At 46.8% G+C, this 23,685-nt stretch overlaps 2 protein-coding genes across 2 annotated transcripts; both read right to left on the bottom strand.

The window, feature by feature from the left end:
* Positions 1-173: 173 nt before the first annotated feature.
* Positions 174-12,337, bottom strand: KMO (kynurenine 3-monooxygenase). The gene is made up of 15 exons (XM_068686059.1): positions 12,162-12,337; positions 10,506-10,575; positions 7,723-7,820; positions 7,357-7,446; positions 6,748-6,796; positions 5,307-5,394; positions 4,491-4,656; positions 3,952-4,023; positions 3,310-3,431; positions 2,023-2,170; positions 1,487-1,544; positions 1,309-1,391; positions 904-1,005; positions 751-810; positions 174-384 (listed from the first exon to the last, which is right to left on the bottom strand). The coding sequence occupies exons 1-15, from the start codon at positions 12,213-12,215 to the stop codon at positions 211-213; spliced, it is 1,434 nt and encodes a 477-aa protein (XP_068542160.1). The 5' UTR covers positions 12,216-12,337; the 3' UTR covers positions 174-210.
* Positions 12,338-14,012: 1,675 nt separating this feature from the next.
* On the bottom strand, positions 14,013-23,041 carry C6H21orf58 (chromosome 6 C21orf58 homolog). The gene is made up of 8 exons (XM_068686807.1): positions 22,686-23,041; positions 22,113-22,170; positions 20,144-20,211; positions 19,473-19,616; positions 19,286-19,400; positions 17,815-17,954; positions 15,924-16,120; positions 14,013-15,292 (listed from the first exon to the last, which is right to left on the bottom strand). The coding sequence occupies exons 1-8, from the start codon at positions 22,743-22,745 to the stop codon at positions 15,277-15,279; spliced, it is 798 nt and encodes a 265-aa protein (XP_068542908.1). The 5' UTR covers positions 22,746-23,041; the 3' UTR covers positions 14,013-15,276.
* Between the last annotated feature and the right edge of the window lie 644 nt (positions 23,042-23,685).

The following is a 23,685-nucleotide window of genomic DNA, read 5'->3' as shown; positions in this document are numbered from 1 at the left end:
AGACATGAGCCCTTGCAGAGGCTCTGTAGGTTCTCTGTAACCCAGTGAGTTCCTCTGACCTGGAGAGAGGAAGAGGGACCATTGCTTCCCTTGGGGAGCAGCAGACAGAAGGGCTGCAGGAGTTGCCAGGCTACATCCCAAGAAAAACAAAATACATCAAACTGAAACAGACACCTGTGCCATTGCTTTTATTACATCTGGGACCTCCCCTTACATTTGAGCCACTTGGGTGCTGAAGGGAAATTTTCCAATACTCCTGATGTAACGGCACCAGCCCCACAAGCTCTGTACGCAGATGTCTGAGTTCCATGCCAGTCTTTTTATGAGCAGGTACGTGCCGCCTAGTCCTGCTGCCCCCATGATGAAGAGCCCTCGATTAATTATCTGCAAGTACAAAGAGAAATCCTGAGCGACCAGTGAAGCCCCTTGGCCAAACAGCCCAGATGCCTGGTGCCAGCCAAAAGAGCAGCCCTCACCCAGCACGTGCCAGGAGGATGTCAGCTGAAAAGGATTATCCAGGCTGAAGGAGCAGCTCCAGGCAGGGAGCTGCCAGCAAGGGAAACACAGTACCCTGCATGTGCATGGCCCCCTTGGCTCTCCCCTGTGCCACCCTCCTGCAGGTGAGCTGTCGCAACACCTTCACCCACCTGGCAATATCCCACCACCAAAGCTCTCTCCCCTGCAGCTGGGCAGTGCCGGTATGCAGGATGTGGGGCTCACAGCAAGGGGAGGATGGCCACAAACTCTTACCTTTTTCTGCCATTTCCAGTGCTGAAGTGCCTTGTGGTAGCGAATTCTGCTGAAGGTCACCTGGGGGGATTGCATGGTCAGGTCACCAGCTCTGAGCCAGGTGGAAGCAGCTCACAGTGAGCTAGGATCGTGGGGAGCAAGTTTTGGCCTTACCATTGTGTAGAGTGGGATGATGGTAGAAGGCATGAGGGCATGGAGGAAGTTGTCTACCCGCTTTCGGAAAATGAACCATGTTGAATTGACGTGCTCTCGCATCTGCAACAGAGCGATCACCACCTGGATGTCTTGGCAGAGCCCCATGCTCCTTGATAGCTCTTCCCTAAGCTCTCACTGCCTGTCTCAGGCAGGTACCATGGGGAGCAGAGCCTGCCCGGCCTGAGCATTGCCAGCACAGAGCAAGCAAACAGACAAATTCAGATGCCCCCTGACAGGGCCCCAAGGCAGCACTGCGAGAGCTGCCATCTCCCTGTCCACTTGTGGGTTCCTCACTGGGTAACGAGGCAGGACACCGCTGCAGGGATGGTCCCCAGGACCACAGCCCGTGTGCTGTTCACTTACCTCTATGTAGTTGTACATGGCTAGGTCTGAGATTGCATGGTCATCTGGCACCCTCAGCCTAGAGAACTCAGGGAGGCAGGCACCTGGGAAAAGAAAGCAGCCGCTCACAGGCAGCTCCCCAGCAGGGCCTGCAGCTGCTTTCAGCTCCACAGAGCTTCCCTTCAGCCATCTCACTCACCAAGGTCATTGTGGAACTGGTCCATCAATTCATCAAAGACCAGACAATCCTCAAAGCCCTGGGAGGAAGATGGGAAGGTAAATAGGCAGCAGGAGTCACACATTCACAAGAAATGCCCTCATATATCCTTAACTAATGTAGCTGTTGTCAAGCACAGTGTCACAGCTGTGTAACCACAGCTTCAGAGCAGGCGGCTTCCTGACAGGGATTTTGCAGAGCAATGGTAGTAGGTGGCCTTCCTAAGCATCCTGGGTCTCCTACTGGGCCACCCATCCCCACCCGCCCCCAAGTAGTCCTCTGCCTCGTGGAAAGGTGGCACCACTGTCCTGTCCCTTATCTGCTCTCCAGAATGCAGCCAGGTCCAATCAAGCAGACAGGTATCTGGAAGGAGTTCAACACCTGCCCATGCAGAGGACATCAAACTGTGGAATGGGTCAGCCCATGAGTTCTGTGGAGCTACACTCTAAAAATGGGCATTTCTGGGTGAAAAGAGTGGGGACCTGACTGACACAGTCCAGGGCAAGCTGTGAACTTACTGCATTCATGCCTTGTCCGTAGAAGGGCACAACAGCATGAGCAGCATCTCCCATCAGCACACACCGGGAAGCAAGGTGGTAGGAGGAACACTTCACAGATATCATGGCCTGGGCTGGCAGCAAAAAGTAATCGTGCTTCAGCTCTCGCCTTCAGGCAAAACAACAGATACTTCACTTGGTGGGACTGCAAGAGACAGCAAGAGCAAACCATGCCACGTCCAAGCTTAGGAAGCTAAGGCCACAGGCACTGTCTGCCTTGGTATGCAAAAATCACACCTGTTCACTGTTATATTTGTGCTGGAAAAAAAAAGTGGAAGACCTATTTCATGAACTTCCCACTACACATTAAGCAAGCGTGATGTATGTACATTGAATAACATGATTTCACAAAGGCAGATAGCTTTGCTTCCTATAGCTGTGGCACAATATATTCAGACCACTCTTGCTCGGGATCCTACTGACACCAGTCAGTATGTGTGCTGGAAAGGCTGGTTCTGGTCGTCCCCCCCCTCCCACCAGGACCCTCAGGGATAGGGAGATGCTTCAACTCCATGCTGCTGCCCTGGTGCCATTTGTCCAGCAGTGAGAGCCAGCCAGGGTCCCACTGCACAGGGAACATCATGCTGCTGGGAACTGCCTGCTCTTGTCTCAGACCTGACTCTCGTTCTAGCTACAGCTAAGTGCCAAACTTTGCATAGTCAGCACAGTTTGTTTGTTTGTTTTTCCAAGCATGATATCTGCCAGCCTAGCTTTTCTCAGTCTGTTAGCTGAGTTACACAGATTCTGAGACTTTAGATATTTCAACAGTGGGACTAGCTTCACACTGCTGTTTTCTGTGCACAAACCTCACCTTAGCTCTAGTCAAGCCACTTCACTCACCCAACCCTAGTATCAAAAAACCCCACAGGTTATTATCTGCTAATCCATCTCCTGAGTTCGAGAACTTCAACAGCAATACAGAAGCAGTAGGAGGTGACCCACTTTTCACTTCCCACAGTGGCAGGGCCTGGACTGTACCTCCAAGGTACAGAACAGTGCTCAGTTGTGGCTTAGAGACTACTGCAGGATGGGACTGTGTCTTGCTGCTGAGTCTGTTACTCCACTGAAGAAGCAATGCGCACCCAAGACTCTCTGTTCCCCCTCTCCTACAGACCATGAAGAGACACTCAAGCAGTGTTCACATGATGCTGGCCCACCAGCTTCAGAAGAGTCCCTGTCACAGGGAGCACATCCCCTGGTGTGGTGGTACTGTGCTGAGGAGCAACAAGGGGCAATGGGGACACTTACTCTCCGATGAGGGGGATGGAGTCTGGGAAGTAGGTCTGGAAAAAATCCAGTACTTGCTCGCCGGTTGTTAGTTTCTCGAATTCCTCAAAGGGCATGAAGAGCGTGCAGGTGAAGGACTTGTCCTGCCAGCAGGGGAGGAAGTTTGTGAAGAAGCCCAGAGGCCACAAAAAGAACCTGAAGTATGGGCCTGCAGCTGAGTGCCCCGCCTGCTGGTCACCCAGCTGTTGCAGTGGCCAGTGTACCCAGTGGGGACCAGCACCTAGTCACTCCATGTCCCATGGTTGTTTACATGTCCTGGGCGTTGCAGGGGTGAAAGGGGTGGCAGACAAGGGCAGTGCAGGATTTGCTAAAGCAGGCCTGGCAGGCTGCATTTGTACTCCAATATCTGGTGGATATCATCCAGCTGCAGATAGAGGCAGCTGAGGTACCTGCTCAGCTCTGCGGGACAGAGCTAGCTCTGGGGGTGCTGCCCTGCACCCCCCAGGCGGGGGAAACTCCTGGCTCAGGCTGAGGGTACCTCCAGGCACCTCTCCAAGCAGGCTTCAGCCCCCCCAGCCCACGCCACGTGTCTGCCACCACAGCCAGTTCCTTCCCACAAGCTCCATTCCCATGCCCCAAAGGAGCGTGCCTATGGGTTATCACCATGTTGGGCAGTGCAATCATCATGAAGGTGTTTCTCGGCCAGATGTGGAGGTAGTTTGGTTCCATGGCAAACTGAAAGAGAAGTAAAATCACCTCATATCCCTGATCTGCTGGGTCTTCTCCAGACTAGCCTCAAGTTCCCTCCACACCAGTACACCAGTTCCTGTCCCTTGTACCTCAGGAAGAAACAATGACCTCAGGGCCCCTTTCCACTTCCTATAGGGTCTAGTGAGGCACAGAGCAAGAACAAGTGCAGGGCAAACCAGGGAGAGATCGGCTAGTTTGTGCCCGCTGTTGTCCACACAGGCACATTTGCATATCCCCAAGAACTCCCTGAGTTGGCCCCACCAATGAAACAGAAACTCCAAAAACAGCAAGAGATGCCTGCCTTCTCCTAGAAAAGCTTTAAGCCCTTGGGAGGCTGACTGAGCCCCAAGTGAGAAGTGAGTTCCTCTAACACTGCTGTAACAGAACCACTATGAGGGAAGTGGGTGCCACACCTGGAGGGGCTGCAGCAACCCTGGGACAGGCACACTTACGTCTCCATCCCTCGGGGGGATGGTCAGCTCCATGTAGCCGTGAGGAATGTACTCGTGACTGTAGTTGAAGCGCGTTTGCCTCATGAACTGCTTCCTGACAGTCGAGAAGGCTCCATCACATCCCACAATGAGATCATAGGTGACTTCCAAGGGCGGCTGGTCAGACCTGGAGGCAGGAGAGTCCCTTGGAACAACCCCGCCATAAACCCCAAGCCAGCTCATCATCCCAGGGCACAGAAGACCTGCCTTTTGCAATTTGCTGCAAAAGTGCCTGGGTCACCTGCAGCATTATTAAACTTCCAGAATATGGGGAGAATGTCTTTCACTGAAAACATCAGAATAAGTAGTTATTCTGCAGACTGTTGAATGTGTAATTCTGCCAGATATGTCCAAGTACACAGCAGGCACTGTTGGTATAACGCTGCTGTTGCATAGACCCTCCATCCCCAGATAAACGGGATGACACGACCAAAACTTAACACAACTGTGAAACAAGGTCATTACCTGCCCTTTCTGGCGAGCAATCTGACCCTGAAAGCCAGCACTACTGAGACTGGCACATTTACTTCTTGCACAGGTCAGCAAGTGTGTGTCTCACCTGTTACCAGACTGCTGGGGGAGGTACTTAAGCTTTTTCAGTCTCTCTGTGAACTCTGCTTTGATATCTCTGCTTTCCAAAGCTGATACCAAGTTTTGTCCACTCAGGAGTAACACAGTAGTTTTGAACAGAAATTGCTCAATTGTTTGAGGTTTTATGAATTATTAAGCAGAAATAACCAAACACAGCACTTTATCCCAGGCTTGCACGGGACTTACCTGTTTATGGTTAACGTCCCCAACTTTGCATTGCACTCCATGAGCTTGTGTCCAAAGTACAGTCTAGTGTTGGAGTACTTCTCAGCAGCTGTGAAAAGACAACTACAAGTAGAGTCTTGTACTGACCCCAGAAATATTTCCAAGGGATCCCTAACTTACAGGGATTTTTTGTTGTTACTGCAAGTCAGACTGTTGTGCTGAGCAGTGTCAGCCAGGTGGGGCACACCAGGATGTGTTTAGTTAACTCTGGTGAAAACTGTTTAAAAAGGGCAAGGAAACCTAAAAAGATTTCTTTCTTCCCTGCAGAGACATGGGTATTCACCTGTCTCCACCATCATTATGTTGTATTTCAGGACAGGACACAGTGTCTGCAGCCAACAGGAAGTTCAGGGCAATGTCACCGTCCCTGGGGGTGTTTAAGGAAAGGTTGGACGTGGTGCTTAGGGACATGGTTTAGTGGGTGACATTGGTAGTAGGAGGATAGTTAGACCAGATGACCTTGAAGGACTTTTCCAACTTTAATGATTCTATGATTCAACCTGGACAGCACATATTACATACTTGGCTGCAGTTTCTGTTTGGCTAATACTATCGTGGGCTGCAGAAAATGACACAAGATGTAGGAGATACCTCCTGTTCTGGCTGGCAAAGCCCCAGTCAAGAGCAAACATGGGGAGAGCTGCTCCTCGGCGGTTTCTGCACCTGCAGAAAGGCCTCAGGGGGACTTGTCTGAATATACTTTTGCTGCAGAGGAGCAGCAGAGAACCAGCACAGGAGGAGAAAGGGAAGACAATGCAGAAGCACCAGCCTCAGCAATGTAGCCAGCACAGCTCTGTGACAAGCATACAGCCACAAAGACAGGACTTTGACATTTTTGTAAACAGAGAGGACAGTATCCAAGATAGCAAACTGCAGACTGCTCCTGCAAACAAAAACTCTCCATGTCTTGGCTAACCACAATGGATAAAACATTGTTCTTTCTCAATTCCTCAAGTCAATTCCTCAAGTGAGTCTGAATTCTGCAAATTGCTCAGCTGGCACTTCCCACACTCAGCAGATGATGTGTTGTTCCTACCCATCTGAACCCTCTGTGGAGAGGGTAATTAACTACAGAGCAAACAACCTCACCAGACCTTCACCTCTGTAACGTGCAACGCAGCTCCTGCCTTGTGTTTCTGCTCATTTCTTACCTACAGCTTGCTCTTCCATGGATGCTAGAAGACGGTGTTGAGCACCTCAGTCTCAGATCTACAGTGCAGGCAGAGGATTTCATTTCAAGCGCTACTGCTGAATTCTTCTTAGTAATGCAGGTGGATTGCATATGTGCAAGAAAAGCCTGGGGCTCAAAGGCACTCAGCTGCAGTCTCCCGTTCATCAGGCAAACCTTAAATTTTTGGTGACTAGGGTATATAAGTGTTTGCAAATGGACCTGGAAACTTACCTGTTAACAGCTCTCTGTTTAAGTTTGCTCTGTCCACAGAGAGAATGTACTGCAAAACAAATAAACAGAGAGTTCAGGAAGCATTTCTGAAGGCCATTTTTCACAGAAAGATTACGCATGCTACCTCCTCAAAATCTCCTAGCAATGACCCTGCTGAAACTGGGGTGCTTCCTTCATACAATCCCATCCCCACTCACAGCATTAAGACCATAATCCCAGGCTGAGCAGACATTTCAGGCAGGAAACCAAAATGAGACTGACCCAGGCACACTGCAATGAATGTACTAAAGATGAGCTGTGCAGAGAAGCAAGGGAATCAAAACTTGCATGTTGTGTTTGCCAGAAAATGGAAGATCTTTACAGAATGATTGAGATGCATCAACAGCTACATCAGAATAAGTATGGTAAGTCTAATGATGCATAAAATCAATGCTATGTATTTTTGCAGGATGGGGAGAGAGGAAATCCTGAGATGAGGGTAACCTAATTTCTTCCAGAATGCTGTTGTCTCTATTTTGGCAGGTGCACCTCACTCCCTTCCCACCACCCATCACAGAGCCCCCTTGTGCTCTGTGAAGCACCCCCAAAGTGAGAGCATGAGACAAGTACCTGGTTCTTCTTGCCATATGGAATGGAGTATTTCTTCCCAGATGGCGTGTGTATTCTCCGTGCATGCATGGGGATGCCTTTGGACACAATCTGAAATAGAAGGGAGGAGAACCCAGTTTTCCCACCAAAGCTGAGCCATCAAGGGGCAGGACACAACCCACCTAGTGCCATCCCCCTAGTGGCATCCCCAGCAGTGGCAGCAGTGCCGCGATGTGGCAGGGAGCCAGGCTGGAGGCATGCTGCGGGGGGGCTTGGCCTCAGCCTACCTGAAAGCAGAGCTGCCCCTGCAGTGGCACCCGTCCATCACCAGCTCAAGCCAACATCTCGACCCCAAAGACCCTGCACCTATAGAAGCAGTGAGGGTACCTGCTCTTCCATCCCCACGGCCTGGAGGGCCTGGCGTCCTCTGTGGGACAGGGCCAAGTTAATGCTTCTGCCACGGGCAAAGCTGGACGTCCGAATATCTGCACAGAGAGAGCAGTTGGTTACACAGACACCTCCTGCATGGCTGCACCACCCGAAATCCCTGCAGCAGCAGCAGGTGGATGGTGGGGAGTCTCCCACCTATCCCCCCCAGCTCTCCACTGAGACCAGCTCTGCAGCATCCTGCTGAGAAACCTGGTCCTGAGATGCCCCTTCCTCATATGGGATGCTGTTTCACATGCCATCCACACAGCAAAGTGGGCAGGTCATGGTCAGTTGCTGGGAAAGCATCTGAGCCACTGGAGAGGGGAATGGGCAGCTGAGTGTCCTTTCCTCTGTGCTTTGTCTGGTCTCAGAGAAGCTGCTGCAGCTGAGTGCAGCAAAGGAGCCACAGGGTCCTGACACCTCTTTGTAGCACCAAAGGACATGTTATCAAAAAGAGACGCTTCCCACCTCAGCAGAGGGAGCTGAGCAATTAATGTCTGGCAGCTTCTCATCCTTTGCTGGGTGTCACTGATGCTTTTCAGGACACTGGCAAGTCATGCTCTCAGATTTCCCTGGCTGTCCAGATAGTGTGTGTCACAGGGCCTCGTCCCAATCCCGAGACAGATGCCATCTTAGCAAGAGCCACAGGCCTAAAGATTGGGCAGAGGGGTAGGATTCATCCTCCCTGGAAGGCAGGTGAGAACACCCATCCTCCTTATGGGTACCAACTTATGGTGCTTCGGCAGCAGCAGAAGTGGATGGACATGCAGCGTTGCTTCCAGCGCCTCAGTCACTTCAGGAGTGGTGAGTGTTATCCTCACAGTAACAGCTGAATGCAGCTTGCTTCAGTTAAATTAACCACAGGCTTTTTTAACCCAAGAAACTTCTAGCACATACAACATCCGGCAAAGAGTTTAACAGTTCAACAGCTGTGAAGAACCATTTCCTTTTGTTCTGAACTTGAAACCTGCTGCCTTCACATGAGGCTGGCTGCTGCTCCTGACAGAGTGAGCTGCAAACAGCTGCTCATGACACAGGCCTTCACCATGCCCTGCTGTAGGTGTGCTACTTCTGGTCTTAGGAGTCTTGGCTGGGCTGGTCCTCCCTGATGAGAAAGCTGCTCCCCACACTGCCCATCCTGAGACCTTCTTGTCTGTAACTGCTTCCTGCTGCAGGGGCTCAGAGCTGTGCATGGTGCTCAGGATGGGTGCCTGGGAGTTCTGGCCTGCTCCAACAACTTCCCAAGCAAGATGCTATCAGAGACCACATTTCACACAGAGCTTCTCCTACTCTCACTGCACATTTCAGTTTAGTTTCACCCTCTGTAAGTGTCATTCTCATCTTCCATTTTGCTGCAGAGGTACTGAAGGCAGATGATTTCTCTTCCCTTCAACAAGCACCTGGGCACTGGGCTGTGCCAGAGCTACAGCCAGTTCAGGCAGGAATGAGAGCAGCTCTCTGCCACAAGCTGCACAGTCATGTCACCCTCTGATGGCTCCCTCAGAAGTCAGTGCCACTGCACACCAAGCTTGTCTGGGACACTTCAGAGCATGCCCACACACACTACTGCAACAGTGCCATGCTGCTTCTCATCCCTCCAGTACCTGTAGTACCAGGTACCCTCCAGTACCTCCACTCCTGTTTGCCAAGTCCTACTTCTGCTACAGCTGGAGCTCAGAGTAGGGGCATTTGCAGCTCACTTTTTTTCCCATGACTAAAAGTCTTCATAACCTTCAGCTTGCCCCATACATCACTCCTCAGCTCACAGTCACAAGCAGAAATGAGGAGAATGAGGAAATAACCTGACAAGAACCATGCTTTTCTGACAGCTTAAGAACTCACTTCTGCAAACACCCATGGCTAACACGTAGTGCTTGCTGTAGCATGCTGTGCCAGAGATGTGCCCACTCATTCTGTGCATCATTTGGAGCCTTTCCAATGCGGTACCCAAGTTTCTGAGCACGAGCCGTGATGTTCCAGCTCCTTTGACAGCATAATGTAACTAGTAAATACAAACACTACTGCATTTTGACAGAGGCAGACAGCTCTGCAGTAGTCATGCTTCTGTGTGCCAGGGAAGATTACTCTGAGAAATGGAAATACTCCACTGAAGGCCTCTTGTGAACTGTCACACTTACCAGAGTGTTTGTTCCTCCCTAATAGTTTCTGAACTTGTAGCTTTCTTCCAGTGCTTCCAGACTTTGCCACTAGCCTTTCTTGAAGGCAGGGACAACTCTCTTGCTGAACATGGATTCACTACGCTTAGTGACAGGAGACCCTCCTCACCACTATTTATGGCATTTAGGAGTCAAGTCAGTGCTTTTAGCCCTAAGAGCAATGCTGCAGTATTAACAATAGCAATTGTTCTCAAAGTTCTAACACCTAGTTCAATGGCACCGTGCTATATTTCTTAATGCAGAAACTAGTTTTTGAAAAATAAGGATTTGAATCAGTATTTAAACCAAGGCCATAAAAAAGGGCAATTATTAATATTAACTAATATCTGAAGGGCTGGTTCTCTCCACACAAGGCAGTGTATTTCAAATAAATGCTTCCCCCAACCACCATAGAAGCTAAAGGAAAGAGTGAAAAGGACATCCACAAAGTAACACTTTCAAATTCTGCTTTCTCTCTGGAGCTTCAGTGAGGTCATGCAGTTCCTCTTTTGCTTCTTAAAGAGCTATTACAAGTAAAGGGACACAAATACATTATTAAAGCAGTAATGTTCAGGCTGCACTTACCTTCTCTGGCTTCATAAACATCAACATGGAAACCTCGTCTAGCAAAGAAACAGGCATTTAATGCACCCACCTACAAGAGAAAGATCAGGAATGATGGATGAAGTGTTTCACTATTAGCTATATCACAGGTCACTGTTGAACTGCATCTCCTTCACAAGGGAAAACAGCAGTCAGAGGGTGCAGTCGAGCAGAGATGAAGAGACCCTTTGATCAAGAACCATAGAGGACTTCTTCCTAGAGAGAACGACTCTGACACCCCTGATGGGCCTGCAGAGCCTCGAAGATCATCATTACAAAAGTTAGCCATCACGGCTCGTTACATAAAGTAATATCCAGTTCAGGACTTGCTTACTTGTCAGTAATTGTGCAGGGCTAACTCATTCAGCCAGAAACAACAGGAGCTGGTGCAGGCAAGCTCCCTTCTCCTCTCTGAGCTATATATAGACACTGAAGGACGTGGTGTAGTGATGGGACTCAGTGATTTGGGCTGATGGATGGACTTGATCTTGAAGGTCTTTTCCAACTTAAACGAGTCTATGAATCTATATTTGTATTTCTTGGAAAAATGTTAGACCTCTGCAAAAGCAAGATATTACCTTAAAAAGGACAGAACTTTTCATTTAAATGGATGCCTTTTTCTTCTTTAACTTCCATCATTAATCACTATCAGAACAAACAGAACTACAGACTCTTCCCACTCTTTTTCCAGCAACATAGGGACCAAGAAGCTAATGACCAAAAAGTCAAACTGGAACTTCAGGTGCTGTAAAGCTTCATGCTGTCTTTTAAAGTCAGACAACTCTGCAGCTAGCAGTGGAAGAAAAATGGTCCCAAACAAAAATGGGAAGGGGAAGGCATTTTCTGTTAGCTTAGCATTTACCCAGTCTCAGTCCTTGCAAAACATTTCACATCAGGGACTTGGTTAAAGCCAGGAACAGCCAATGCAATGGAAGATCTGGCAGCTGACTCTGCTTTAGGTGCCCTGAAAGGACCAAAGTGCAACTTGTTCATTCCCCATCCCCCTGCGACTTATTCTACTGTGTGGGAAAGAAAAGAGAAGTACCTGTCCGGGTATATGTACAATACCCAAACAAGGGCTGTATTAAGTGTACCTTTAAGTCTCTGCAATATCTCAGCAGCAAAGCTTTCCCTCAAAGATCCCTTCTCTTAGTAAAAAGTCCTAGTTGCACAAACAATCCTTGCTGCCTCCTGCAGTAAGACCTCAGCCAGCTCCCTGACAATACCCTGCTCTCTGGCAGAAAAAAATAATTTCAAGAAAAATAGGATTAAAAGGAGTATTGAGATTTGAACTCAAGAGAGACGATATTATTCCCTTAATTTGCAAAACAAATAAGTTAATAAACTATGTTTCAAACAAGCAAACATCATACAAATGTGAAAGATAATATAAGCAAGAGATTTGGCAATATTTTTCCTTGCCCATGCCAACCTGCCTGGTTACAATTGCTGTGTGTGCAGAGCAGCCCACTTTGTGCTGGAGCTGCCTTTTCAGAGACCTTCATGTTCAAGCTCAGCTAGGAGCTTGGAGCTCACCTTCATGTTCAAGCCGAGCAGCCACCCACTCCCCCGCAATGCTTGCATAGCCCCAGCTCCCTGGGGAGCACAGACAAAGAGCAGACAAGTTGTATTTCCTACCAGACCACCTCCAACAATGGCAACTCTTTTCCCATGTGTGTTGCTGGTCTCCATTGCTGTGGCAGCCTCTCGACAGAGAGCTCTGAGCACTGCTGTCCCTGGGGAGGCTGGTGTCTCCTCCGACCCTGTTGCCTGCTCCCTACTCCCCAGAGGGCGGAGAATGGAGAGGATGTGGGTGGCAGCGTCATGCCTGGGTTCATTCCCTAGTTAACGTTAAAGCTCAACTCCCACCTCAGGCTGCCAGCACACCACACTGAGCCTTAGGCAGAGATGCTTACCTACCTTGGTGTGAATGTTCTTCAACGCAGCTTCTTTTGAAAATGGCAAAGCAGTTCTGCAACCTTCAAGCACATAATGAAATGTTGCCTCCCTGCACGTGGAATAAGAGGAGAACTTGCATGGACCTGGCTTTTGGTTGCATTGTGCTGCTCGTCCTTGGAATGACTCTGCTGAGACAGTGCTGCACACAGGAAGCTTTTAAGAGGGAGGAGTGAATTCACCTGTTTTAGTACTGGGATGTTCAGGAATAAATAGTAGCATTCTGCTTGCCCTAACCAGGGGACATACGTGTTTTGTTATTCAACCATAAACACATATTCTCTGACCGTCATGAAATTCAATTTTCTACTGTTCCATTAATGTTTATCCTAGACACAAAAAGTAAAGGACAGTGAAAATACATACATTAACATTCAGTAACTACCATTTATTGCAAAGTGAGCAATGCACTGCCCAAAACTACATATCTGTTTCAATGAAGCACTAGACATGGCCCCAGTCCACAGCGCCAGGCAAGGTGAGCAGGTCACCCCCAGGGACAGCAGCCCAGGATCAAGACAAAACTATGGAGATAAGAAAAGCCTGAGGTCAGGACCAGGTTCACTGATGGCAATCAGAATCAGGCATAGCCTCATAATCACCAGGCACATCTATTATGGCAAAACCACCCTAAAGTTAGCCTACACTAAATAGTCAACATGATCCATTAGCCACAGGTGCAAGCTTAAAAAGATTGCTGCCCACCCCTAAACCTCAACCCAGGTGAGTCTATTCATTAGATTAATGTTCTGTAAGAAAAAATCATGCCAAAAAATAAGGAAGAAAGCTGGGATTCTTTTTCTTTTATTTTTATTTTATTTTATTTTATTTTATTTTATTTTATTTTATTTTATTTTATTTTATTTATTTTTCCGAGTCTAAATCCTGACTACGTGAGGGAAAGGGTGAGAAATAATTAAACAAATATACATGCACAAGTCCAGGCTGCTTAAGTCACTCTCCAAAAACTCTGGAAAGAAAACCATAGGTTGCGTTGTGAATGTGAGGCTCAGGAGAGACTGAGAGTCAGAGCCCTCCTGGGGCAGAACACATGAACTGCAGATCGTTGGAGGTACCAGCATTGCACTTAATGTTCAAAGCAGATGACTGCAAAAGCAATTTTCTTTTTGTTTTTCTCCACTGAGATTTATTTACTCAAATACTGAAAGCCACGTCAATCCAACTCATGCAGTTAGGGTGGAGTGCTGATCTTTAGGAAAATCAAACGCCAGGATTTTCCTCTACTGTGCAAGTAACTGGCATTTGGACTGTTCATGTTCATTTTTAATTCCCCAGACAGGTAACTCCTGCAGCACGAATTTATCTGTGAGAAAGTAAAACTAAAAATGTTGAGAGAGGTGCGGTGGTTTAACAACACTAGGCAGCTCAGCACCACCACACTGCTCTGCTACTCTCCCTCCTCAACAGAACAGTGTGAGAGAGTACGTTGAAAAAAGCTTGTGGGTTGAGATAAGGAAAGACAGATCACTCACCAGTTAATATCACAGGCAAAACAGACAAAGCATATGAGAGATTAATGTAATTTATTACCTATTGATAACAAACTAGAGCAGTGGGAAGTAAAATAAAACTAAAAACACCTTTCTTCCCCCATCCACTCTCTCTACCTCCTCCCCTCAAGCAGCGTAGGGGAACAGGGAATGGGGGCTGCAGTCAGTCCATAATGCTTCATCTCTGCTGCTCCTTCATGGTCACTTTGACATGGGGTCCCTCCCATGGGATGCTGTCCTTCCCAAACTGAGCCTGCGTGGGCTTCCCACGGGCAGCAGCACTTCAAGAACTGCTCCAATGTGGGTCCATCCATCAGGAGCAAACTGCCCCAGCACGGGTCCCCCACGATCAGCAGCTCTGGCCTGGGGCCTGCTCCTGTGGGGGCTCTCCATGGGCTGCAGCCTCCTCCAGGCCACATCCCCCTGCTCCAGCGGGGGCTCCTCCACCCATGGGGGGGCTGCAGCGTGGAGATCTGCTCCATGTGGGACCCATGGGCTGCAGGGGGACAGCCTGCTCCACCAGGGGCCTCTCCACAGGCCGCAGGGGAACTGCTGCTGCCTGCCTGGAGCACCTCCTGCCCTCTTCCTGCACTGACCTTGGGGTCTGAAAAATTCTTTCTCAGTTTCTCACTTCTCTCTCCCTGCTGCTGTTGCACAGCATTTTTTTTTTCCCTTTCTGCTGTCACATAGGCACAGCCAGCATTGCTCACAGCCCAGCTCTTGCCATCAGCAGGTGCCTTTTGGAATCCACTAGAGCTGGCTGTTTTCTCATATGGGTAAGCTCCAGTGCTGCGCTCACAAAGGTCTCCCTGCAGCCCCCCCTGCTACCAACACCTTGTCATGTAAGCCCAGTGTAGGAAGAACACGTTAGTTGATGAATTTTGGCAATTAATCCCTCATTCAGGAATCCTGTGTTAGTTTGCATTACCCTACCCAGGAAGGGAGCTGTCCACTCAGCAAAGGAGCATTTCCCCAGGTTACTGTGGGACTGTTTGGGACAGGATGTCTTGGTTCTGTGGAAAAAAAGGCAAAAATATTGTGACTGCTTGCTGCTGCTCTAGGTTTGGAATATGCGAGGAAACAATGGACAAGCAGAAATGGGTAAGCAGATTGCAGGTGCTTGGTACATTTGTTCTGAGGATCTTAAGTCTTCCTCTTGCTCACTTCTTGTACCAACAATATGCAGATGTACAGACATCAGGCTGTCAGTCAGATTATTTAGGAACTCTTCAAATACAGGTTGACCTCCATGATGGTATGGTACACTTGCAGAGGAACACATGCTGTCAGTATGTGGGCCACCTGCAACAAGAAAAATGTCTTTATTGTGTTTGGTAATAGCCAACAGCACACGCTTGCTGCAGCTGCAAAAGGACAGTATAGATGTATAGAATCTCATAATTCACAGTGGAAGGTAGCTAACGAGGGAGAAGACAGATTAGAAGTCATGAGAAGAACAATTGTTTTCTCCCTTTGCTGCCTTCCCCCTCGCCCTCCTAATTAAACCACTCCTTGTATCAACCCACAAGCTTTTATTTTTTCAACATATTTTCTCCCGCTGTCCTTCAGAGGAGGGGGAGCTACAGAGCAGTGTGGTGGAACTTAGTTGCCCATCCATCAGCATAAAACCACCACACCTTGGCATGAGCAGGCTGGCTTATGGGGCAGTGCAGCTGCTCATGTGCCCATTCAGGTACTAGTCCCTGGTATCATCTCCTTGCACCTAGAAAGCAGTTGAGGACAAGCTTCTAGGAAGCAGGAAAGGCACAGGCAAGTGAGCCCTGTGAGGAGAGGGCTGTATACCTCTGCTTGGGGACTTCAGCAGTGTTTCAAGAATATAAATCCCATGGTGAACTTTAGCCTGAATGCAAAACACAGCCAACTCTTATTTAGCAGGTAAACCGACTCACATCATCACAGTCCCTTGACTTACATCTGCACAGCTGGGAGCGTGCTGCTGGCCCAATGACTAGCTGAGGATGTGGGTGGGAGCCTTCCGCTTGGCATCAGGAGACCAGCAGGCATGGCTGGGGGTAGCAGTCCCGGGGGAGAGTAATGGTGGTGGTGATGCACCGCGGACAGCTGAGGCCTGTCTGATTTCGTGGCCATGGGAGTGGCGAGCTGGAGGTCCTAGTTGGAGAGAGGCAAAGGGTGATTTGTTGAATTTGTACCCCCCACGAAAGAGAACTTAAGGTCTCCAGTTGAGCAGTTGGGTTCCCACTCAGTTGCCTCTTGGTACAGGAAGTTCATCTCATGCACAGAGATTGGTTTCACAGACTCAAACATACAGGGTCTGGCAAATGCTCAGTGAATTCAGATTTCACCTGGATGTTCAAAGCAGTTTGTCCCACCACTCTATGTCAGAGAAACCTACATTTTTTTGGTGGAGTAGCCCTGAGAGGAAGGTGGAGAACAAAGGGTCACTCTGTTAATCTGCTGCCTCCTTTAGACGCAGACCCTTTCACCCAAGGTGATGCTCAGCACAGCTCTGACACATTTCTGAGGAACTACCAGTGCCACCTGCCATGTCCACAATGAATCTGTCCCAGGACAGCTGTTGGGGAAATAGATGACCCCTTGCATGCCATGCTGGCTATGGTGGTGCTGGCTCCTGAGACGTCAGTGTCCTGAAACGTGAGAGTGAGCAGCTGCTGTTGGCATTCCATCTCAGGCAGACATTTGGTCTCAACAGCTGCAAAAGATGTCAGCTTCCAACTGCACAGGCCATGGGGATGGGTTATGGAAGGCTATGTTTCCTACCCTGCTCTTAAATGTAGGGGATTTTAAGCAATTTGTTGCTTTTGCAAATAGCAGGTAAGAAAGGTGGGAGTGAACTGGTCAACTACTGCAGAAGCGTGGGTGTTGCTTTCTTAATAAATGGCAACCTCAATCACCAAGACAAAGAGAACAGAAATCCTTCTTGCAGCACCGGGAAGTCATGGTTAGCCTGAAAATGGAAGGGATGAAAAAATATAGGGGAAGACTTTGCAACACTAAGATATCTCATCCTCCCTGAAGATTAACAGTCCTTGCTGCTTAGGTAATAAATGCTTCAGACTAGAGACTAGAAATACATTTTTCCAAAGCACTTAAGGTAGCTAAGGAGCTATATATCACCTTGTTAAAAATAGCTTAGGAACTGTGCACCTAAGGATATGTTCAAAATTACCTACATTTTGTTAGGCACTAGACAAATTTTGGAAACAAACCTATAGGGATCCACACACAAAAATATCCATAAGACATGTCTTTCCAGACCTTGCTAGTCATTGATTTTTGGTGAGACAGTAGCTAGAGCTGTGGAGCTCCAAGTACGACCACAAAACCTGTGCTTCAGCTCTAGCCAGTTTTAAACTGCCAGGTCAAATTTCACCAGTTACAGGATTTGTAACACAAGTACAGTCCTGCTGCTTGCAGCAAGTGGACAAAAGTCAAGCCATACTGCTACAGACTAAGTAAATCACTGGTGCTATGAAGACACCTGTACACACCAACACAGATGATGTTTCAATGAAAGTCAACAGGTGTCAGGCTCCCAAGGCTCCAGGTGCAGCAGCAGATGCCTAGCACAGACCTCTTCTCTGTATGTTAGTACTTCAAGTGTGTAGGCCAGATACATTTTAAGAGCTGGACTGAATCTAGTCTGCACTTGCGCATTTGACTTCTTCTGTTGGGTCCTCACATGGTGGTAAACAGGACTGCATGTGAGACCTGTGGGACACCCTGGGCAGCAGAATTTGTTTTGTGCAGTTCCTGCAGCCCCCAAAGGACAGTAACTATTGTCCTACATGAGCAAGGATGCCCTTTGGATGCTGTGTCATTACCTGTTGTCTGTGCTGAAGGAGGGGAGAGCTGGATCCAGCAGGCTGTGTGAACGCCACTGATGGCAGAGACTTCAGCATCATATTCTGCATGATGATCTGGTGCATCTGTGCATTCTGCATCAGCATCATCTCTACCATATCTGTGAAGAGGTTACCCCAAGGAAGAAAGCAAGAGCTTTATCAGCAACAGAGGCATCTCAGTAGGGACTGCCCTCCAGCTTACAGACTGGTCACTACAACTGAGATAAAGCAGCAGAAAGGGAAGGTCAGATAATACTAGGGTTATGTGGCCAGGTAGTGCAGAATGAATGTCTACAAATAAGACCATTAAGACCAGGTCTCCTGTTTCTCCTCCCTTCCACAAGAAAGCTGCTGTTGAGCATCTTCTCTTTGTTAGTTCCCCTGCAAGTCTACCCCTCTAGCTACACTCATTGGCAGGCTGGGGAAAATCTGTGCACTGTAGCTCTCTCCAGGAGACACTAGGAGCATGGACAGGCATCTTATGGCACTCTCCATGGCTTTGGCTCCAGATTATTGTTGTCCACATGAGAGGTTTCTTTGACTTTACACGATATTGCAGTGCCACCTTCAGATTCCCTTCCACGTGCATCACATCCATTTACCACAATCTCTGGATCCTAATTACAAAGTACCTGTGCTGTAGAACTATTTTAAGTATGAGGAGGAGGAAAAAATAAATAAAAACAACTCTTCTTTTTAACTGGCATACCAAAGCTATTGTAAATGTATCAACTTCAGAATAGTCATGTATGAATTTGGACTAATTTGTTTTGAAAATAGACTCCTATTCAAATAAATCCAATGACTTAAGTGAAGAAATAGATGAGAAATATAACAGTTTGGTGACTGGAGATTTCTTTGTGCCATAAGGAAACCTTTGACTGAAGGTTGAGATAGGGAAGTCACCCCAGGTTAATGTATTATTTCACAATAGCATCCACCTATGTTTAGTAACAAGCTCTTTTTATTGGCATTGTACTATATTCAAAAAAGTCTTGTTTCCAAACATCGGGCATAACAAAAGCCTGTATTGTTCTGAGGAGATTAAACAATAGGTTAAGAGAAAACATAAGAATAAAAATGGAGTTTAGAAGCCAATTTGTGAATTTTGGAATCATCCATTTGCATGAATTTGACCTTGCTAATGAGCTGTTTTTTCTTCCCCAAGCTTCTCTGACACCTTAACCTGTCTTTTCTGAGTTTATTGTCTTTTATTTTTTTACTTTTTTTTTTTTTAATTTTTAATTTTAGTAATAAGAATTTGTCCAAAAGTCTCTCAGAATTGGTATCTAGTTTTACAGAGTGCTATTCCCACAGCCCCAGCAGAAGCCCATTTGCTGAGTTTTATGCTGTCCCCTGACAGCATCCAACTTCCTCTCACAGTGGTACATTTCCTGGGTATTTCCCTGTGCTCAGTGATGGGACCTAATTGCTAGACCCAGGGAATTACCTTCTTTAATGCTTCCAGAGCGGGGAGCTGCAAAAGGTTGGGCAGGAGGTATCTGTGCTATCAGCGGAGGCAGCTGTGGTAGCTGCTGGATGATAGTAGCAGGCTGAGGAGGCATCTGGATAAGAAAGGAAAATGGAGAAGTCAGGATTGTTTTTAGCCAGTGTTTCCTAGGAGTGAGGATCCTTACCGCCTGCTGGATAATCCTTGGTGCCTCTGCTTGGGGTGCTGGAAAAGGTAACTGGTAGATGTGGGGGGCGGCAGCGCTGCAGTTCCTAAGGTGTCCCCCAGCCAGCGCAGAAGGCTGTGACAGCTCTTCCAGAAGGTGCTGGTCCTGCAAAATCAGGTATCTGATTGAGACCTGCTGCTCTCCAGCACCTCTGCCTGACTAGCAGGACCCAGCTAATGACTCTAAATGAGAAGAGAACTGAACACTGCCCAGACAAAGAATTAAAGGACAGAAAAGAGCTGAATCCATGTGGGCAGCAGACATGCAGATAACCTGGCCCTTTCTGTTGTGTACATAGAGGTCTTTGCCTGAGAGGGCTCAGCTCAGGGAAGCACAGCAGCAGCTCCTCACCCATGTTTGCAGGAGGCACTAGGATTAACCTGCCTGGATCCACCACTGGGCATGTCCTGAGCACAGGCTCAGTCAGCAGAGCACATGGGCTTTCCTCAACTTCCCATCAGCCTCCTTCCTGCCCTTTATTTGGCAGGCATGCTTCTCATAAACCGGGCTCAGTGCATTCACACTACTTGTTTAAAGTAACATCTAATTTTATCATCAAAAGTGTACTCTTGTGTTCACCACATTAAACTGCACTCCTCACACAGTTACTTGACAACATGGGGGGCTCTTACCCTAAGCTCCTGCAGGAGATCTTTCCTTCGCCTCAGGGCACTTTGAAGCATATCCTCTTGCGTGTTCCCTGAAGGAGGAAATGTCCATTATCTTTTTAAAGGATCACAAAGACAGAGCATTATAACACCTGTATTATGAGTTTAAGTCTAGAAAACATGTTATGAGATAGCTTGATTTCTTCTAGAAAAAGCTTTAAGCTACTTTTCTTGTCAAATCCATGAATGGATACTGACTTTATAGCCCATGTAGACACAGCTGCTTGGCAGCTCTACAAAGGCAATGCGCCTTCTCTGAAAATAAACTTTTCAGATTGCTCTTTAAAGCCCCCTTTTAACCTCCTTATTTAACCTCCTTAAAAGAGCTTCAGGCTTAGAATATCATTTCAGCCTGAAAATTTCTAGTTGTACTGTGCACAGTTTATGGCATATCAAAACAGATTCAGTTTTGAAAATCAACTTTTCTGTTTACATTTTGTTCTGAAACATTATCTTTTTCAGATCTTCCCACAGAAGAAACTGATTTTGAACTCTGCTGAAATGAAAACAAACAGACAAACAAACAAAAAAACATTTTCAGATACATTGGAAGCATGCCTAGCATCTATTCTGAAAAGCATCACTTAGTATTTTGAAGCTGAAAGTTGAGTTTTTAATTTTTGGTCCCCGCATTGCAAGTTTTCAACTATTTGCGCATCATCTCAATAAATATGAGCTCAGAGTAAATTCTAGAAATGTTACTGATCTTCTACTGGTTGGCTTTAATCCACAGATAATACAATTATAAGCACTGCATGTGTAATTAGATCCTGAATTTGGTTCAGGTGAAGAGCAGGAATCACAGCTTACTTAAAGGTTTTCAAGGTTTAGACAATTCTTTATGAAAGCTAGAGAACCAGCTAGAAGATGATAAATAAGGGAGTTCAAAATAACTTGTGTCTTTATAAGAGTCTTTTAGCAGCTGCTGTGATGGTTCACTCATGAGTAGCATGTTCCCTTCAACACTGCTTGCAGGGAAGCTATGCATGCTATGTGCAATGTATGAACCTTTGCGCATGGCATTTCAAGTTTCCTGGTAAAATGAACATTGGTGTTCCAGCTCTTACCAACTGAGTCCTCCAGACCAACTTTTTCAGTGTGATGATTTGTTTCATAAGCTGAGTCACTTTTCTTTTAAATTGGAAATCATGTTCTGGTCTGCATGAGGCTGTATCGTTCAGGTTCAAACATGCAGAACAGCATTAGTAATAGACTGGGCCTTCTGCTTGGACTCCTCAGAAAGGCATGGCCATCATAACAACTCTTTTTCAAGCACATAATCACTTATGCTAAGCATACAGATGGATTAGGACAGGGGCTCACTTCTGGATAAGGTGTTAGCACAACCAAAACAACCAGCAGTGTGCTTCAGCTTAGCCAGCATCCACAGCTGAGAAGCCACAACAGATAACCTCTGCAGGAAGGCATTCTTTGTTATGGCAGTGGACCTGACTAGCTGATTGTTTGCCTTCGGCCAAAAAAAAAAAGTTGGAGAATTTCGGAAGGTAAAATGCAGACAGTTGCAGTGTTTAGCAAGGCCATTCTCCTTGCATCAAGACTTCTAAGGTTACTGGCTTGGATAGGACAAGACACATATGCTAATTAATATTGTTGTGCATGCTTCACTGGGACTTGCATCGGCTACCTCAGGGCTGTATGCATACTTAGATGCCCAGACTGAGCTAAGACAGCACAGACTCAAGTTTGGAGCCTCCCTTCTGTCCTCCAGACAATGTCCATGCCATCAGAAGCTGAGACAGATGAAGTTCTGACTATTCAAATGCCCAGACACTGAGAACACAGGAGCAGATGCTCCTTCAGATTTTTAGGGAGGAGATATAATCATCTGAAGTGATCCATGGGGGACATGACTGAGAACATCACTAAGCCCTTTCTGTATCACATCCATAACCAGAAAAAATGTTTCTCTTACTTGCTCTTGGGACAGGTGAGTCCATCTTCCCTAGGTTCTCCTGTTCCTTTTCTAGTCTCTGTTGGTAGAGCCACAACAAAAATGATTGTCAGTTAGGCAGCAAAGTTCACAACAATTTTCAACTCCGTATTACAGACATGAATTTGGGATGGAGGAAATAAAGCAGAAATTGAGGTAAGGGACACTTTTAACTGCTAAATCAGCCATTTCAGACCTTTCCCTGATGCACAGGCTCTTTTTTTGTCTCCTGTGTTCTGCCCAGATCCATACTTGTGAAAGCTTTCCCCTCAAGTGTCTGGTACATCTAAGACAGAAGACTACACCTTGAAGAGAGAGGTTAGATGCCACTTCAAGCAATTTGTTTTTCCTTATAGACAATCTTAAAGTGGCTTTTACTTGTAACACTACTGCACATTGGTCTGCCTATGCTTATGTGATGATATAAGTTCTCAGTTCTGCAAGTCCTCTTTGTATCTCAGTAGAAATATAATTGTTTAAAATACAGTGTTAATGCATAAACATGCAACAGCAAAAAGTAAAGCAAAGGTGACCACTGCAGAATTATTACCTTACCTTTTCTAGGAGTTTGAGTTTCAGTTGGGCCATGTGATCCACCACTGAAGGATCTGTCATTGTAGTAGTCCCCCGGAAGAGCAGGCAGGCAAAAGAGTGTTAAATAGCTAAGCTAAGGCAAATAGGTTTTCAGTGGTCCCTTCTTCCAATCCACAATTTCCTAGAAAAAATCCATTGGGGGAAAAAATAAAACACAATTTGGAGAAACAGGGGAAGAAAATAAAAGCTTCAGTTTCACTGCCAGGTCAAAATGAATAGAGATGTCCACCACCATATCACAGACACGGCTTTTTTGTTCATTTCTGTCAATGCATTTTCGTGCTGCTGGTTGCAATGGTCACAGAAGGGTAACTCAGCATGAGTATTTGTCTATTCTTAATGGTTGCTAACCTTTCACTGGCAGTGTCTCTAAACCTTGCCCTCAAGATTGATAGCATAGTCTTCTACGTAGCTCTGAGTTTTGTTCCTGTAGCTTGGTTGCTAGGTTTGCAGTGCCATTCCCCAGTAGAAACAATTTAATCTCCAGGTGTAGAAGTTTGCATGTAAATATCCATTCACATATGGGACAGGGAGAAAAAAAACTTTTTTTTTTTTTTTAACCATAAACCCAATGCCAAGGTTCAGATTATGATCTGACTGATTGATACCTGACAACAATATTTATCTGACTGTAAGGGGCCCATATGCTTTTTACATAGCCTTTCATGAGTTTTCATGACCAGATAGTAAAGAAAAAATGAAAAGTAAAAAAAAATAAGGAGTAGAGCTGGAATGCACCCCGGGATGAATAAAACAACAAAGAGGCTGCATTATAACAGTCTTTTGCTTACTATCTTCTGAGCAGTCCCCCTGGGCTGCCTTCTCCCTCCTAGCAAAGCTGTATCAGCATAAAATACAAAGCAACATTTACCAGAGACAGCCATAAAATCAAAATCAAGGCATGAGAAAGAAACCAGGTGATATATACTCTTCCTTGATATCATATTTCAACCCAGCTCTG

Source organism: Anas acuta, chromosome 6, assembly GCF_963932015.1.
Source record: "Anas acuta chromosome 6, bAnaAcu1.1, whole genome shotgun sequence".
Classification (NCBI taxonomy): domain Eukaryota; kingdom Metazoa; phylum Chordata; class Aves; order Anseriformes; family Anatidae; genus Anas; species Anas acuta.
The sequence above is the reverse complement of the archived record's forward strand: the minus strand, read 5'-3'. Positions and strand labels throughout refer to the sequence as shown.